Consider the following 15,840-nt stretch of genomic DNA (forward strand, 5'->3'; position numbering starts at 1 on the left):
AGGTTGAGTGATACTGGGATCCTCCCCCGGCTCTGGTCCCTCCTCCTCCCGGGCCCCTGGATGGATGGGTGGTGCCGGCTCTGGTGCCACCTCCTCCTGGGCTCCTGGATGGATGGGTGGGGCCAGCTCTGGTCCCACCTCCTCCTGGGCTCCTGGATGGATGGGTGGTGCCAGCTCTGGTCCCCACCTCCTCCTGGGCTGCTGGGTGGACGGCCCCTCTAAAGCCTCAGGTGTGGCTCCAGGACTCTACACTCCTCAGAAACCTCCCACACACCAACTTCATTTCTCTATATCTGGTTCATTTCAAGCGGTTCCTTCCAACTCTGGGATACTTTCTTCTGGGACGGAACACTAAAGACTTTTAATCTCTACCTCCATGGAGCCACAGTGATTACACTTTATAGCCAGGTGGGTTGTTCTGCCTCTGGAAACCTGCTGTTTAAAGTCAGTGGATTATTTCAATGTTTCCGTTGCCACAGTGAACATTTATTTTTGATTGTTTACGCAGAGTGATGTAGGGTCTGTCGGTGTGTTCACTACAGCCAGTTCTCCGTTTTATTTTAGGTTGGTGACAAATTATTTTGAAATTTCTTAATCAGAAATGTCTAAAATAATAATAAATGATAAAGATAATAGTACGAGTAATTATAATAATATATATTATTGGAATGAAGGGTGAGTCTTGATATTGTTACAAAGTCTACAATTGTATTATACTGTATATTCTTTATATATAATTGAAATAAAAGGCCTTTATTTCTGGGCTGAGTGGTTAAATGAGAGAGATAGTGTGGAGTCGCGTAAAGCCAGTTTCAGAGAAACCTGATGGAAGTATGAACCTAAAGCCCCCAGGCACCAAGACCTTCATGGTCTGTCCTAGTCTATCAGAATGTGAGCAAAACAAACTGAGAATGCAGCTTATTCAGCATCTAACTCGAATACGCCAATTCCCCACTCTCCGTCCGGAGCTCCAATGTTGATTTATTTTTCTTTTCTTTTTTTTGCTTGTTCTTTGCATGACATTCTGTTGTGAATAAAAGTGAAAACCTCTCGCTCGGCTCATCCCACGGAGGCAAAACGTCACCAACACGTGAAGCTGCGCTTATTCCTAATAGTCCTCACTTTCAGTGTGAGACGTGAGTTTGTTCTGATGAACACAGAGCTGCTATTTCGCTGGAACTGAGGGATTTGATTCATTGCTACAGCCTTGTATTTTGGATCTTGCAACACAACAGCTGATTTCCATTACTTATGTATTAGAGGGGAATAAAAAAAAAAATCAAGACACACCAGAAGAGCCCTGGCGGCCGGAGTAGACCGTCTTCCCGTCCTTTAAAACCGGTAAAACTTAATATTTATCGCAAGTATTGTTGGTCTCAGTACCAATGTTTATCATGGGCAGTTTAAGAACATCAGGTTTGCCATTCAGAGGGGAGCTATATAAAAGGTCAGAGGACAAGCACTGCAGTGCATTTAGGGGGTTTCATTTGTTTTCAAAAGACTTTTTAAAGGAGCAACGGGTCGCTTTGGTGTCCTTAAAGACTTTGGACCCACTGCTGGCCATTAGTGACGTGTAGCCCCATGCATCGTATAACTGCAGTTTCTCTGGTTTCCTCGTTTCCTGGATCATTTTAAAGATTCAATCGCTGATATTTTTGGGTTTGATAAACTGCAATGTGTGACTGAACTGTACGGTTTGTGTTCTTTAGTTTGTTCTCAGGCCTCTCTTGGAGGAGAAGGAGACATCTTGACGACATAACTCTCTCGCTTAGACCAAATGAACAGCGACGATTTAGACGTGAAACCCGTCTAAAGCTCAACCTGTCTCCCTGCAGGTGGTCTTAGCATCCGGAGGAACCGCTCGACGCCATGAGCTGGGGGGCGCTGTACGCCCAGCTGGGCGGCGTCAACAAGCACTCCACCAGCCTGGGCAAGATCTGGCTCTCCGTCCTCTTCATCTTCCGCATCACCATCCTGGTGCTGGCCGCCGAGAGCGTGTGGGGCGACGAGCAGTCCGACTTCACCTGCAACACCCAGCAGCCCGGCTGCAAGAACGTCTGCTACGACCACTTCTTCCCCGTGTCCCACATCCGCCTGTGGTGCCTGCAGCTCATCTTCGTGTCCACGCCGGCGCTGCTGGTGGCCATGCACGTGGCCTACAGGAAGCGCGGCGACAAGAGGACCATGCTGGCGTCCAACGGCGCCGAGAAGATGACGGACAGCGAGATGGAGACGCTGAAGAGGAGGCGCCTGCCCATCACCGGCCCGCTGTGGTGGACCTACACCTGCAGCCTGTTCTTCAGGCTCATCTTCGAGGGCGGCTTCATGTACGCCCTCTACTTTGTCTACGATGGCTTCCAGATGCCGCGGCTGGTGAAGTGCGAGCAGTGGCCGTGCCCCAACAAGGTGGACTGCTTCATCTCCAGGCCCACGGAGAAGACCATCTTCACCATCTTCATGGTGGCCTCGTCGGCCATCTGCATGGTGCTGAACGTGGCCGAGCTGTGCTACCTGGTGGTCAAGGCCCTGCTGAGGTGCTCCAAGAGGGTGTCCCAGAGGAAACGCCCGTACGCCCCGCAGGACGGCGTCACCCCGAAGGAGGCGTTCCTGCAGAACAGAAAGAACGAAATGCTGCTGTCGGGCTCCAAGGACATGACGAGCAGCAAGATGGCATGATGGAGGAGGAGAAGAAGACGAGGGGCAGTGGGTCATGAAGACCCCGCCCTGTTTGCATTCTGCGGACCACCAGGCTGGGGCTGGGCCATAATTCAATGTTAATATTCAGCTGGATTCTCTAAAGTTGGATTTTTTTTAAACGTAAGCAGACGTCATGTTTAATATCAATATTGATTTTGATGTTTATCAATATTCATCTTGATATTAGCATCAGCAGCTGCTATTTCAATACTTCATATTGTGTCAAATCCCCCATGATAACTGTAGTAATTACCCATAATGCCCAGGCCAGCAATGAACAATTCTGGTGCTCAAGTCCTCACCTGCTTCCCATTCAGAATGAAATCAATCACTTTTGAAGAAGTTACATCGATTTGTTTTGTTTTGTTTTGTTTTCATAATTTATTGTTCACGTTTGTCGCTTGTATGAAGTCTCCTGCTGCCTGGGCGTGGAACACCAGGCCTGCAGCGCCACCTAGTGGTTTACAGTGGAGCCTGCACAAGCACAAAGGCTTTGTGACGTTCCAGTGTTACCTTCATGAAGGCAAAGAAGTGAAATGGAAAGAATTTGAATTTGTTATGAAAAGGTTTTGTTGCTTTCGTGACCTTTCTGTTTTCTATTTTATACAAGTTTCCATCCGTGTCTCTTTTATAACTGAAGAACCAACAGTTACATCTGGTAAAATCATCCAGAACTTGAGTCGCCTCGTATGTTTTGGAGGCCAACTCAGTGCCTTATCTCCGCGACACAACGTTGAGCACATGGCGCACGGTAACGGAAAATCAGAAAATTGTTGGGAAGAAATCGTTTTAAGTTCAGTTTATATATATATTTTTTTCTTATATTTCACTTGAAAAAGAAATGTCGTTTTCCTCTGAGCCGTCGCCCCCACTTATCGTCCCGTGTGAGAGGGTTCTTATTTACACCCTGCGTCTGGGGGTTGGCTTGCACTGGCCCTCGCAGCCGTATCATCTTTCAGCCGCTGTCTTTATTTAGACGCTGTACTAATCACTCTGAATGTGACTGTGTGACTGATCTGCGAGTGGAAATGTCTTTGTCCTTCACTCACCCAGGAACACAGGGAAGCACACGGGTCACGTCTGCACTGTGGGTGAAGCTGTCAGCCCTGGGTGGAGCATGATGTGTGTGTGGTGTAAGGCTTGAATATCGGGGGGTTTGTGTGAGAAAAATGATGATCACTGTTAATGAATGATGTCATTCTACCAGGTGATGAATTCCTCCAACAGGTTGGAGAGACCTTTTCATTTTGAACGTTGTCCGGTTACTACATCTCACTGGCTGTCCCGACCCCCTAACCCCAACCCCTTTATCCCAACCCCTTTACCCTAACCCCAACCCCTTTACCCCAAACCCCTAACCCTAACCCAACCCCCTAACCCCAACCGCTTTACCCCAGCCCCTTAACCCCAACCCCCTAACCTAATCCCAACCCCTTTACCCCAACCCCTTTACCCCAACCCCCTAACCCTAACCCCTTTACCCCAACCCCCTAAACCTAATGCCTTTACCCCAACCCTCTAACCTTAACCCAACCCCCTAACCCCAATCCCTTTACCCCAACCCCCTAACCCCAACCCCCTAACCCTAACCCCTTTACCCCAACCCCCTAACCCTAACCCTAACCCTAACCCAACCCCCCAAACCCCCTAACCCTAACCCCTTTACCCCATCCCCCGAACCCTAACCCAACCCCCCAAACCCCATCCTCCTAACCCTAACCCTAACCCAACCCCCCAAACCCCCTAACCCTAACCCCTTTACCCCAACCCCCGAACCCTAACCCTAACCCTAACCCAACCCCCCAAACCCCCTAACCCCATCCTCCTAATCCTATCCCCAACCCCTTTATCCCAACCCCCTCGCCCTAACCCTAACCCCAATCCCACAACCCCCTAACATTAACTATAACCCCAACCCCCTAACCCCAACTCCCTAACCCCAACCCCCCAACCCCCTAACCCCCTAACCCCCCAACCCTAAACAAGTCTTACAATCCAAGGGCGAGTTTGTTTTTGCTTGTGATTGAGAGTTGAATGGATTAAACATCACCATTGTGTTTTCTAACATTTATTACTTCTTCATTGCTCACGACATGATGGAGGATGCAGTTTCTGGCGTCTCTTCATGTGCTGGACCATCAAGAGCTCCGTGCGCTAAAAATGTCCTTTGCGCCTGAAATGAGAGTTGACTTTGTCGTCGCCTGCCGTCCAGCTTTGGCCCTTTAAACAGCCGTGCGGCATCCGGTGCACATTTTGAAGGACTGCTGAGCTATTCACAGAGTTTGCTTTTTTTTTATTTTCTGACTTTGTATTTTTGTTAAAGATTTTTGTAGATTTTTCGACAGACAAGTGATCAATAAGAGTCAAGAGTATTTTAGCCCATCCAGTGTTGTTCACGGATTAGCTTTAAATATCTGGTCACGCCGATGGTTGCCGTTGTCGTTGTTGCTTTGCCTTTTCTCGTAGCTTTTAACAGCCCCGCCGGAGCAACCGCTTTCTGACGAACAAATGAAGGAATGAAATGCATTTTTAAATGTGTTGTGTTCTGTACCGATAGATACTAGGAAGTCCCCTCATGTGCTGTTAAGACTGACGGGAGCAACATTAAGATGCGATTACTGTGGGTGAATAAGGACGAGGGAGGGGCAAGTTAGCACAGCACATGATCCTGATTATGAAGAGAATAAATCAGTTTGTTTCACCCGACTTTGCTGTTTTCATCAGTGAGTTTAACATGAATTCCCCCGAAGATGCACAAACAGCAGCAGCCAAGTTCCTCCCGTCCTCCATCACCTTCACTTCCATCCTTCCTTCCCTCCTTCCCTCCTTCCCGACTCCCCCCATTCTTCCCTCCTTCATGGCCTTGTTCCTTCATACCCTCCTCCCGCTCTTCCTTCCCTCGTTCCTAACTTTCTTTCATCCTTCCTTCACTTCCCTTCCGTCCTTCCTCACTCCTTCCTTCCTCCTTCCTTCCTTCCATATCTTTGCTCCTCCCTTTCTTCCTTCTCCTCTGTGACGTAGTTCTGGATTCCACATCATAAATGAGTAATGCTCACAAAACCTAAAACTGCTAATAGAGGGTTTATGTAAATGTAACTTAAAAAACACCCAATGCAGAGGCCAGACCTCTGAACAGTGTTTTGGTATAGTTTGCAGGCGATCGGAGGAATGGTGTGTGACCCAAATCCGAACACACAAACTCACACACATGAACACACACACACACACAAACCCACACACACGAACACACACACACACACACACACACACACACACACACACACACACACACACAGACGAACACACACACAGACGAACACACACACATGAACGAGCCGTCGCCCATTGGATGGGATGAGGTTTTATTACATGTGCACTTTGACTTGAGTCTCCTGCTCTTAAAGTCTTTTACATAAAATAAAATGGAATAAAATGCTCGTGTGTGTGTGTGTGTGTGTGTGTGTGTGTGTGTGTGTGTGTGTGTGTGTGTGTGTGTGTGTGTGTGTGTGTGTGTGTGTGTGTGTGTGTGTGTGTGCTCAGGTTTGGTCACTTTCCAAAAGCACCAGGTCACCAAGCAATAGTCAGAATGTTTGAGTGCAGTAATAAAAAATCTTTGTTCTCCTATTAGAATCTTTAAGTTTTAATGCGTGAGTCTCCACCACTAGGTGGTGCTCCAGTCTATCATAACCTGATCAAAACAAACCAAGAATGTCATGAAGTCAGAATCCAAATAGAATACTTGGATGACATTTTTTATGTATAAAATTGTTGTTTTTTTTTCCTCCCTCCAGGTGCCTCAAAATGCTCGCTTTGGCAATTGAACCGACTTCTTACTCGTTTACTTAAAATAGTCGGTCAGGCGAACCAATAAACAGACTGCAAACAGAGCTATGAGTCTCACAGGGTAATGCATTTGTCTTATATGTTTTTCAAAGGTTCAAAATGGAAAGCAAGTTAAGGCTCATAAATTAACGCATTAAAAGCTTAGTTGGTTCAGTACCAAATTTTAAGTTCAATATTTAGAAATGTACACATTCAAATTTATATAATAATAACAGCAGTATAAAAAATGCCAGAATAATTTTAAGAATAAATGATTGCTTTGTTTATCATCATACCATTCATATATTTGTTTATCACTCATTTTCCATTCTGTCTTCTGATTGGTTGATTAGATCACATGGTCCATCCGCCACACATTACAATATTTTAATGCTTAGAGAGATGTCAAATAGGTCTCAAATATATATGTATATAATATTTAAAATATTAAATAAAAATAATAAATATTTTAAATGTTAAACACCTCTCAAATGCACTCCATGATTTTTGTTAATCTGGAGTTTGTCTGGATCATCACATTGTGTTTACTCTGTAATACTTATCACAATTTAAAAACAAATGGCAAGGTAGGATCTGTCTGTCTGTCTGTCTGTCTGTCTATCTGTCTGTCTGTCTCTGTCTATTTATATATCTGTCTCTGGTATTTCTTCATGTATTTCTCTGTCAATCTATCTGTTTATTTACATATCTATTGATTGAAGTTTTAGTCAGTCAGTCAGTTAGGTAGTTAGTTAGTCAGTTAGTTAGTCGGTTAGTCAGTTGGTCAGTTAATTCACTTTACTCAGTCAAGTAGTGAAGTAAAAGTAGATGTAACGCGTTCCTCTCCAGTGGGGGGCCTGGTGGGGGGTCTGGCAGTGGGCGTGACGTGGGTCGGGGCCGCCTGATGACTTGGTGGATCCACTCATGCATGGTCACACAATGTGACAGTCGCGATGGCTGGGACCGGGAGGCAGCAGCAGCCGCATCTGAGCCGAGGGCTGCCCCACTCCACACACTAGAAGAGCAGCGGAGAGAAAAGCAACTCGGACAAGAAGAAGAAAAACTCAACGAAAATCACTTTTTGCGCAACTTTTTTAACTTGCGCAAAAAAAAAAAAAAAAAAAAAAAAAAAAAAAAAAGGCTCCAGGTGTGAAGAAGTTTGTGCATGAATGAGCTCCCTCCCCTCACTGGCTGGCTGCACGCAGACAGAGTTTGGTAAGCAGGCAGAGGTGTGGGGGTCTGTCGGGAAGTTTGTTGGGGTCTGTGAACTGTCTGTGTAATGTCTATGGAGGGTCTATGGATGGGGGGTCTATGGAGGGTCTATGGGGGTCCGTGGAGGGTCTATGGGGGGGTCTGTGGAGGGTCTATGGATGGGGGGGGGGTCTATGGGGGTCTGTTGAGGGTCTGGGGGGTCTATGCGGGTCTGTGGAGGGTCTATGGGGGTCTGTGGCGGTCTGCAGAGGGTCTACGGAGGGTCTGATGGGTCCGTGGATGGTTTTGGGGGGTCTGTGGAGTGTGTATGTGGGTTTCTGGGGTCTGTGGGGGCCTGTGGAGGGTTTTCGTGGGTCTATGGAGGGTCTATGGTGGTTTCTGGGGTTCTGTGGGGAGGTCTGTGGAGGGTCTCAGGGGGTCTGTGGAGGGTCTATGGGGGGTTTCTAGAGTCTGTGAAGATCTAGGGGGCGGGGGGTGGTCTCTGGGGGTCTGTGGAGGGTTTATGGGGTGTCCTGGGGTCTCTGGGGGACGGTCCGGAGGACTTTAAACCAGCACCACCAAGGACAGTTTTGGGTCATTTCATGTCGCATGACCCCATGTTCCGGGGTCTGGAGGAGTCAAGAGTCCGGAATGACCCCAAAACGACATGACGTGGAGGGTTCTCCTCGTTTTCCAACCCCCCAGTCCTGTACCATCTCAGACCAGAGATGGATCGATCCTAGTGATCAGTGGATGTGGATGTGATGAGATGTTAATAGACTTGCAGTGGGACAAAAGCGAGGCCAGCTTGGCGTTTTAAAAGGCAGCGGTGCAGCGCAGGGTCTGGCACTCTCTGTATTGTCCCTCTCTGGAGGTATGGCTTTGTATTTGAACTTGGCTGCATGCGTCCCCACTGCCGCCCCTGTTTACTGGGACATTATAACATTATGCAATATCTGTTTAGCTGTGGTGGATATGGCCAGTAAACAGTGCCCGTGTGGTTTTATTTTAACTGGTTTGTAAAGTAATGTTTGGTACTGCGGTAGATGGGAAGTAAGATTCGGTTTTTATACACATTGGGCTTGTTTTCTTCCTTTTATTGGCTGTTAGAGAATAGTTTGTCTGAATGTTGCCCTTGATTGGTTCATTATGGGTTTGAAATGAGGAATAAAATTGAGCTAGAAAGTAAAATTATTATTATTATTATTATTATTATTATTATTATTATTATTATTATTATTATTATTATATCAGAATTCAGTGTCTAGTGATTATGTGATGAGTTGATTATGTTATCTCGTCGTATGCTTTTTGCATTTTGACATTTGATTGATTTGCATTTATCGAGTGATTTAGGACATTTTTACAAGTGGATAACCTGCTCCCACCCCTCTCTCTCTCTCTCTCTCTCTCTCCCTCTCTCTCTCTCTCTCTTTCCCTCTCGCTCTCTCGCTCTCTCTCCCTCTCTCTTTCCCTCTCTCCCTCTCTCTCTCTCTGCCAGGTGTCATACATATTCTGAGCCCTAGTCGATGGATTTATTACCCCTAATACAAGAACTTTGTAGTAAGTCTGCTCCTTTTCCCTCTACTTACTGTATTGAGTGTGTGAATGGATCCTGCTCATGAGTATTTAGTGGCAGCTTCACGTGCACAGGGCTCTGTAAAACGTGCACAACAGAGAAGCACCGTCTCGTTTGAGGCCTTTGTCTGTTACGGCGACTGATAATCAAAAAATATCCTGTTTTGAGCACTTTTAATTGGAAAAGGCACAGCCTTTAGAGGCAAAACAAACAAAGAAAAAACTGTGTTTGTATTTCCATTTGGTTCAATGTCTGCTATGTCAATGTATTTATTTTTAAATTCACTTGACTTATGCACCATCGGACTCTGGAGGTCGGTTGCCCTCCATTTTATTAATGCAACGACCAAATGAACAGTGTCATCATTTATATGAATTACTATGAATTCTACGGACAGTATTGAGGGCAGCAGGTGTTTTCTAACTTTGTAAAACTTCAACATTAACCTTGGAGGTCTTAAAGTGCAAGTGAAATGTTCAGATTCCACTCTTTGGATAACTGGCATAGGGAAAGAGAGAGAGAGAGAGAGAGAGAGGGAGGGTGGGGAGCGCGGTGGTGGTAATGTATGTGTGTGTTTGTGTGCGAGTGGGTACACGTCCCATTTGTGTGTATGTGCACGCGCACGTGTGTGTGTGTCTGTGTGTGTAGCTGCTGTTTTCCAACGTTATAATGTTGATCTCAGCACATGCCAACTGAGCAGTGAAGCGAACTGGCGAGAGAGAGAGACATAGAAAGACACAGGGAGAGAGGGAGAGAGAGGGAGAGAGAGACATACTGTAGAGAGACACAGAGAGAGAGAGAGAGAGAGGGAGGGTGTCATAGAGAGAGAGTCAGAAAGAGACAGACGTAGAGAGAGACAGAGAAGAGAGAGTGCAAGAGAGACATAGAGGAAGAGACAGAGAGAGAGACAGACAGATATAAAGGGAGAGAGAGAGAGAGAGAGAGAGAGAGAGAGAGAGAGAGAGAGAGAGAGAGAGAGAGAGAGAGAGAGAGAGAGAGAGAGAGAGAGAGAGCGAGAGAGAGAGAGAGAGAGAGAGAGAGAGAGACCCGTCCCATACACTACATCACCCTCTCAATAGCGGCTGGCTGGTTGAATTCCAGCCTCCACAAAGTGCTGCGTTATGGCTTTCGATTTGTTATCGATACGTACGCCTTTCATACCTCCCTCCCTCCCACCCCCACCCCACCCCACCCCCACCCCCCCCAGCGCTCTGTAAAGACCCCGTTCGGCGAAACGATTCGTCTTTTATTCAAGAGGTAACAGAATGGACCGAAAATGCCCCAGTGCAGACGACAGAGCCATCATCGCTCATCGTTCATCATCTGAGTCGGAGGCGTCCACGCAGACTGGTTCACGGGGGGTTTGGGGAGGGGGGAGCAGGCCCACTCTGCCAGAAGGTGGGGTTTGGAGAAGATATATACTTATGAAAAATAAAGCAACGAAAACACAAAAAGAAATAAATAAAATCTGCAATGCGAACACGTCCAGAAAGTCACCAGACTCACTGTCACATTTCAAGCTGCGAATAACGTTCAGTCACCTGCAAACAATGGACCTGTCCAGTCGAACTCACCTTGTCATTTGTCTCCTTCTTTTCCCTTTGTTTGTTTGTTTGTTTGTTTGTTTGTTTGTTTGTTTGTTTCTTTCTTTCTTTCTTTCTTTCTTTCTTTCTTTCTCTCTCTCTTTCTTTTGAACCCCTCCCCACCCCCCTAGCCTGTACTTTCTCCCTAGGCTAGAAAATCTTCAAGCATGGGTGACTGGAGCTTTCTGGGTCGGCTGCTGGAAAACGCGCAGGAGCATTCCACGGTGATCGGGAAGGTGTGGCTGACGGTGCTCTTCATCTTCCGCATCCTGGTGCTGGGCGCGGCCGCCGAGGAGGTCTGGGGCGACGAGCAGTCCGACTTCACCTGCAACACGCAGCAGCCCGGCTGCGAGAACGTCTGCTACGACCAGGCCTTCCCCATCTCGCACATCCGCTTCTGGGTGCTGCAGATCATCTTCGTGTCCACGCCCACGCTCATCTACCTGGGCCACGTGCTGCACATCGTGCGCATGGAGGAGAAGCGCAAGGAGAAGGAGGAGGAGCTCCGCAAGGCCAGCCGCTTCCAGGAGGAGAAGGAGCTGCTTTATAGGAACGGGGGTGGCGGCGGCGGTGGCGGAGCCAGCAAAAAGGAGAAGCCCCCAATCAGGGACGAGCACGGCAAAATCCGCATCCGAGGTGCCCTGCTGCGCACGTACGTGTTCAACATCATTTTCAAGACCCTGTTCGAAGTGGGCTTCATCCTGGGCCAGTACTTCCTGTACGGCTTCCAGCTCAGGCCGCTGTACAAGTGCGCCCGCTGGCCCTGCCCCAACACGGTGGACTGCTTCATATCCAGACCCACCGAAAAGACCATTTTCATCATATTTATGCTTGTGGTGGCTTGCGTGTCCCTTTTGCTGAATTTGTTAGAGATCTACCACCTGGGATGGAAGAAGGTCAAACAGGGCATGACCAACGAGTTTTCTCCCGACCGCGAGTCTGCGCACCGCCTGGACCTGGTGCCGCCGGGGGGCCTGTCCTGCGGCCCCAGAACTGCCCCCCCGGGCCTCAGTTGCCCGCCCAACTACACGGAGGTGACGGCGGGCAGCGGCGCCTTCCTGCCGCCCGCGGGGGCCTCCGCCGCGCCCCCTGCCGCGGAGTTCAAGATGGAGGAGCTCCAGCAGGGGGAGGGGGCCCTGCACCGGCCCTCCCCGGCCTCCCACTACTACATCAGCAGCAACAACAACCACCGGCTGGCCACGCAGCAGAACTGGGCCAACCAGGCCGCCGAGCAGCAGACTCGGGAGATGAAGGCCACCTGCCCGCCCTCCTCCTCCTCCAGCTCCTCCTCCAGCGACAGCGAGCCGCCGCTGAGCTCCGCCTCCGCCGCCCCGCCCTTCGGCGCCGACACCGCAGCCGTGGATAACGGCGTCGCCACCCCGACCGACGGGGGGGGCTCCAGCCCGGATGTAGGCAGCTGGGCCGGCGGGGGGGGCAGGCCGGAGGAGGAGAGCATCACCACCACCACAGTGGAGATGCACGAGCCCCCCACCTCGGTCTGCACAGACCCCCGGCGGCTCAGCAGAGCCAGCAAGAGCAGCAGCGTGAGAGCCAGGCCCAATGACCTGGCTGTCTGAGATACACACACATGCACGCGCACACACACACACACACACACACACGCACACACACACACACACACACACACACACACGCACACACACGCACACGTGCACACGTGCACACGCACACGCACACGCACACACACACACACACCTTACCAAAAACTCCCCTTGTTCCCACCCTGAGAAGAAAATCCTCCCACACCAATTACACACACTCCCAAACACACTCGCACACACACTCAGAGAAATTACAGCACAAATGAGAGGTGAAGGCAGAGCCGACGGAGCAGGCCGACGGGAGGAAGAGGAAGAGGAAGAGGAAGCAGAGCTCTCTTAGGTGACGCTGGATTTGAGTTCATCCACAGCGGTCGACGTCTTAGTGCAAATCGGTGAGTTGTAGCTGCGACGCAGGCCACTCTGTCCTTAGAGGGTGTTGATCAGCCCACAGGCCGGTTCTGAACACGGCACCGGGCGTGGCCAGAGACTTTGTGCTTGTTCTGATTCCACATTAACACAGAGACGTTTGGTTTGATGAGGGGGGAGGATGACGAGGGAGGAATCTCAAAAAAGATTGTTTTTATTTTTTATTTTTCTTAATTTATTATTATATTTTTTTTGTGGAGCCTGAAAAGACTGTTTTCCCGGTTCAGAACGATGACACGCACCTAACCTCCCCGGTGTGCTTGACACGCGGAGGTCCGTCAGGAACGCTGTCCAGAGCCTCCGCGTCGGGCGCGCGCCGGCCGAGCGGCACATTTGCGCGTCTCCGCCGCGGTGGGGTCTCCGCCGCGGGGACACGGAGCCGCTCTGTCCCGGTAGCTCCGCGGCCGTCGTACTTCCTGGCCCCTCCGCACGCTCGTACCTGCCGGCTCCAGCTGCGCCGCGTAACTTCCACCGGTGGACGCTGACCTACAACTCACTGATTTTCGCCGGCAGATGGGGCTCCACCTTGTTTCACTTCGCCCACAGTGCAGCGCCGCGGCTGACGCAGGGGCGGGAGAACGGAATGATGGAGGGATGTCGGTGGAAGGTGTCGGTGGAAGTTGAGGTTATGAGTCCGCAGCCACCTGGAAGTGGAACCGTGAGGCTGTCGCTCCCCTCCTCCCTGGTGTCAGATTGTACTCTGATCGAGGGAAACAAGGAGAAGGTCGGAGTATAATCTGGAGTTTAATCTAGTCACTCTTGCCTGGCATGACACACAACACCTCCAAAAAGAATTATATATATATATATATATATATATATATGAGTGAAATCCCATAATTTACAATTAATTAACTATTAATTCAGGAATCACACATTCTTAAATGCAATGCAATATCATGGAAGGCCGTGGTCTGAGCAATGATATCACCTTTATTTAGAAAATGTAAAAAAGGCCACACCCCTGAGATGATGAGGTAATGAGTTTTAATGGAGATTGTTGACGCTCATCACCATGGAAACACATGGCCCCCTTTATTATCTTTTTTAAATCCTTAAGCATTTTCATGTTCATGGGGGCAGCATCGCTCTCAAACATTACATGTGCTTCTCATCGCCCTCACTCTGAAAATGGCTTTTTTTTTTTTTTTTTTTTTTTTTGGAACAGTGAATTGAACTAAACCCAGAAGTGGCCTCCTCGTGGTTGTGGTCAGTTTGTGATTGCAGAACAGCTAACGAACCAGAACCAAACAAAGCAAAGCTGAGGAAATCCACCGACGTGGCGAGGGTCGCCACGGCGACGGCCCGCCTCGACCCCGCCTCGTTTGTTGTATTGATCTTGACTTAGGAAAGAAAGAGCCCCGCCCCCTACACCCCCCCCCCCTACACACACCCCCCGACACCACCTTTTTCCTGCTGAACGCTCCTCCCGTCGCTCCACGTGTCTCACGTCACGGTCTCGTCCTCCCGTTCGATGGGCCCCCGACCCCGGCACTCGCTCCCAAATGGAGTTTATGAAAACGCCGAAAAAACCTCCGCCAAAAGACGCCCCCTTGTTTCCGGTGCATCCACCCGTGCCCCAACGGTAGAAAGAGTTTCTCAAAGTACGCAGCGATGATCTGTAAATAGTTGTTGGAAATCTCTTCGAGCCGGTGGAGTTGCAGCATTTAGTGCCAGTAGTTATGCGATATAAGCTCCTCGTTAGATATGAAGTATTATCACTCACGCAGCGTGACTGTGTGGCCTACAGTTGCACACGGGTTGATACACCAGGAGTTAACCTATGGTAAAGTAAAGTGTTTTTACTTTCATTATTTTGATTTTCAAATGGGGTTAAAGAGTATGAATCATGTAAAAAGAAAAAAAAAAAAAAAGCAATATTTGTACCCATATGGAAACCTGTTTTATGCTGTATTTCTTATTTCAGACGTTGCCAACTGCTTTGATGACAACATTGAATACACAGTGAGACACAGCCAGGCCGCGCGAGTCCTCTCACATTAAGCAACTTTTCCCAATCTGTGTTCATCGTACCAAATGACAACAAAACATCAACAACTTTTGTTATCTGCATTTGTGTTTTTTTGATTCTTAAAGTTTACATTTTAGTAGTTGATGAAGATTTGCACATTTAGGCAACAAAAACTAAATGCTGTTCTATGATGATGCTGATATATTGGTAGTGGTGTAGAGGCCGTGACGCCGAGCCGCCACCTCCACCTCCACCTCCACCTCCACCATCCTGAAAGGAAAAATGTCTTAAAAAGGAAAAAAAAAAAACCAAAGTACAACGGCAGCGGCTCCTCACGGAAAAACAGTATTTTTAATAAAAGACAAGAAAAAAAAACATTCATTCGAATGTAGGAATACATAAAACGATGTGTTAATTGTTTATTTATTTTAATTTAACGGTCCGAAACCGAAAAGCAACCAGTTTGACAACGAAAACGAAAAGCAATAGAAGAAAAGAGAGAGGGGGGGAGGGAGGGAGGGAGGGAGGAAAGGGGGGAGGGAAACAACAGCGGTTCTGAGTTTCATCTGTTTTTTTCAAACCGGACGGGCCTTGCCGGTTTGGACTCACGCTGGACCTCGCTCCTTCCTCCGAAGCCCCTGCACAGAGTCGCCACTGACAGGAGGTTTGGGTTTCCCCCGAAAAACACACAACTCCTGTTCTCCCACGCCCCCCTCCCCGCCTCCCCTCCCTCCCTCCCTCCCTCCCTCTCTCTCTCTCTCTCCCCCGCCTCCCAAGGAACCATCTCACCACGACACGGAACAGCAACCTGTCTTAAATAAGAGAAGTGCCTTGTGTATGAATGATTATTTTGTAAGAACAAGTTGATGTAAATGTTCATTTACCTCAAATGTTTACAAAACTGTTACTAAATAAACTTTTTTTGTACCATAATCCTGCTTTTTGCCGTCGTTCTGGCCCCGGCGGGCCCTCGGGCTCGGACTTCATTTTGACCCCTCGCCTCCCGTC

At 48.6% G+C, this 15,840-nt stretch overlaps 2 protein-coding genes across 3 annotated transcripts; both read left to right on the forward strand.

The window, feature by feature from the left end:
• Window positions 1-1,869: 1,869 nt before the first annotated feature.
• Window positions 1,870-2,676, forward strand: gjb8 (gap junction protein beta 8; the record flags this gene model as incomplete). Its single annotated transcript, XM_080018946.1, has 1 exon — window positions 1,870-2,676. One exon carries the CDS (start codon window positions 1,870-1,872, stop codon window positions 2,674-2,676), a length of 807 nt encoding a protein of 268 aa, XP_079875072.1.
• A 4,809-nt stretch (window positions 2,677-7,485) lies between these two features.
• gja3 (gap junction protein, alpha 3) lies at window positions 7,486-12,581 on the forward strand. Of its 2 annotated transcripts, XM_080018708.1 has the most exons (3): window positions 7,486-7,734; window positions 9,212-9,273; window positions 11,004-12,581. In XM_080018708.1, exon 3 carries the CDS (start codon window positions 11,040-11,042, stop codon window positions 12,447-12,449), a length of 1,410 nt encoding a protein of 469 aa, XP_079874834.1. In that variant the 5' UTR covers window positions 7,486-7,734; window positions 9,212-9,273; window positions 11,004-11,039; the 3' UTR covers window positions 12,450-12,581. The 2 variants fall into 2 exon arrangements, with proteins under 2 accessions (XP_079874834.1, XP_079874835.1); XM_080018709.1 differs by lacking the exon at window positions 9,212-9,273.
• The last annotated feature ends 3,259 nt before the right edge of the window (window positions 12,582-15,840 follow it).

This window comes from Zeus faber (genome assembly GCF_960531495.2).
Source record: "Zeus faber genome assembly, chromosome: 18".
In the NCBI taxonomy this organism is placed as follows: Eukaryota; Metazoa; Chordata; class Actinopteri; order Zeiformes; family Zeidae; genus Zeus; species Zeus faber.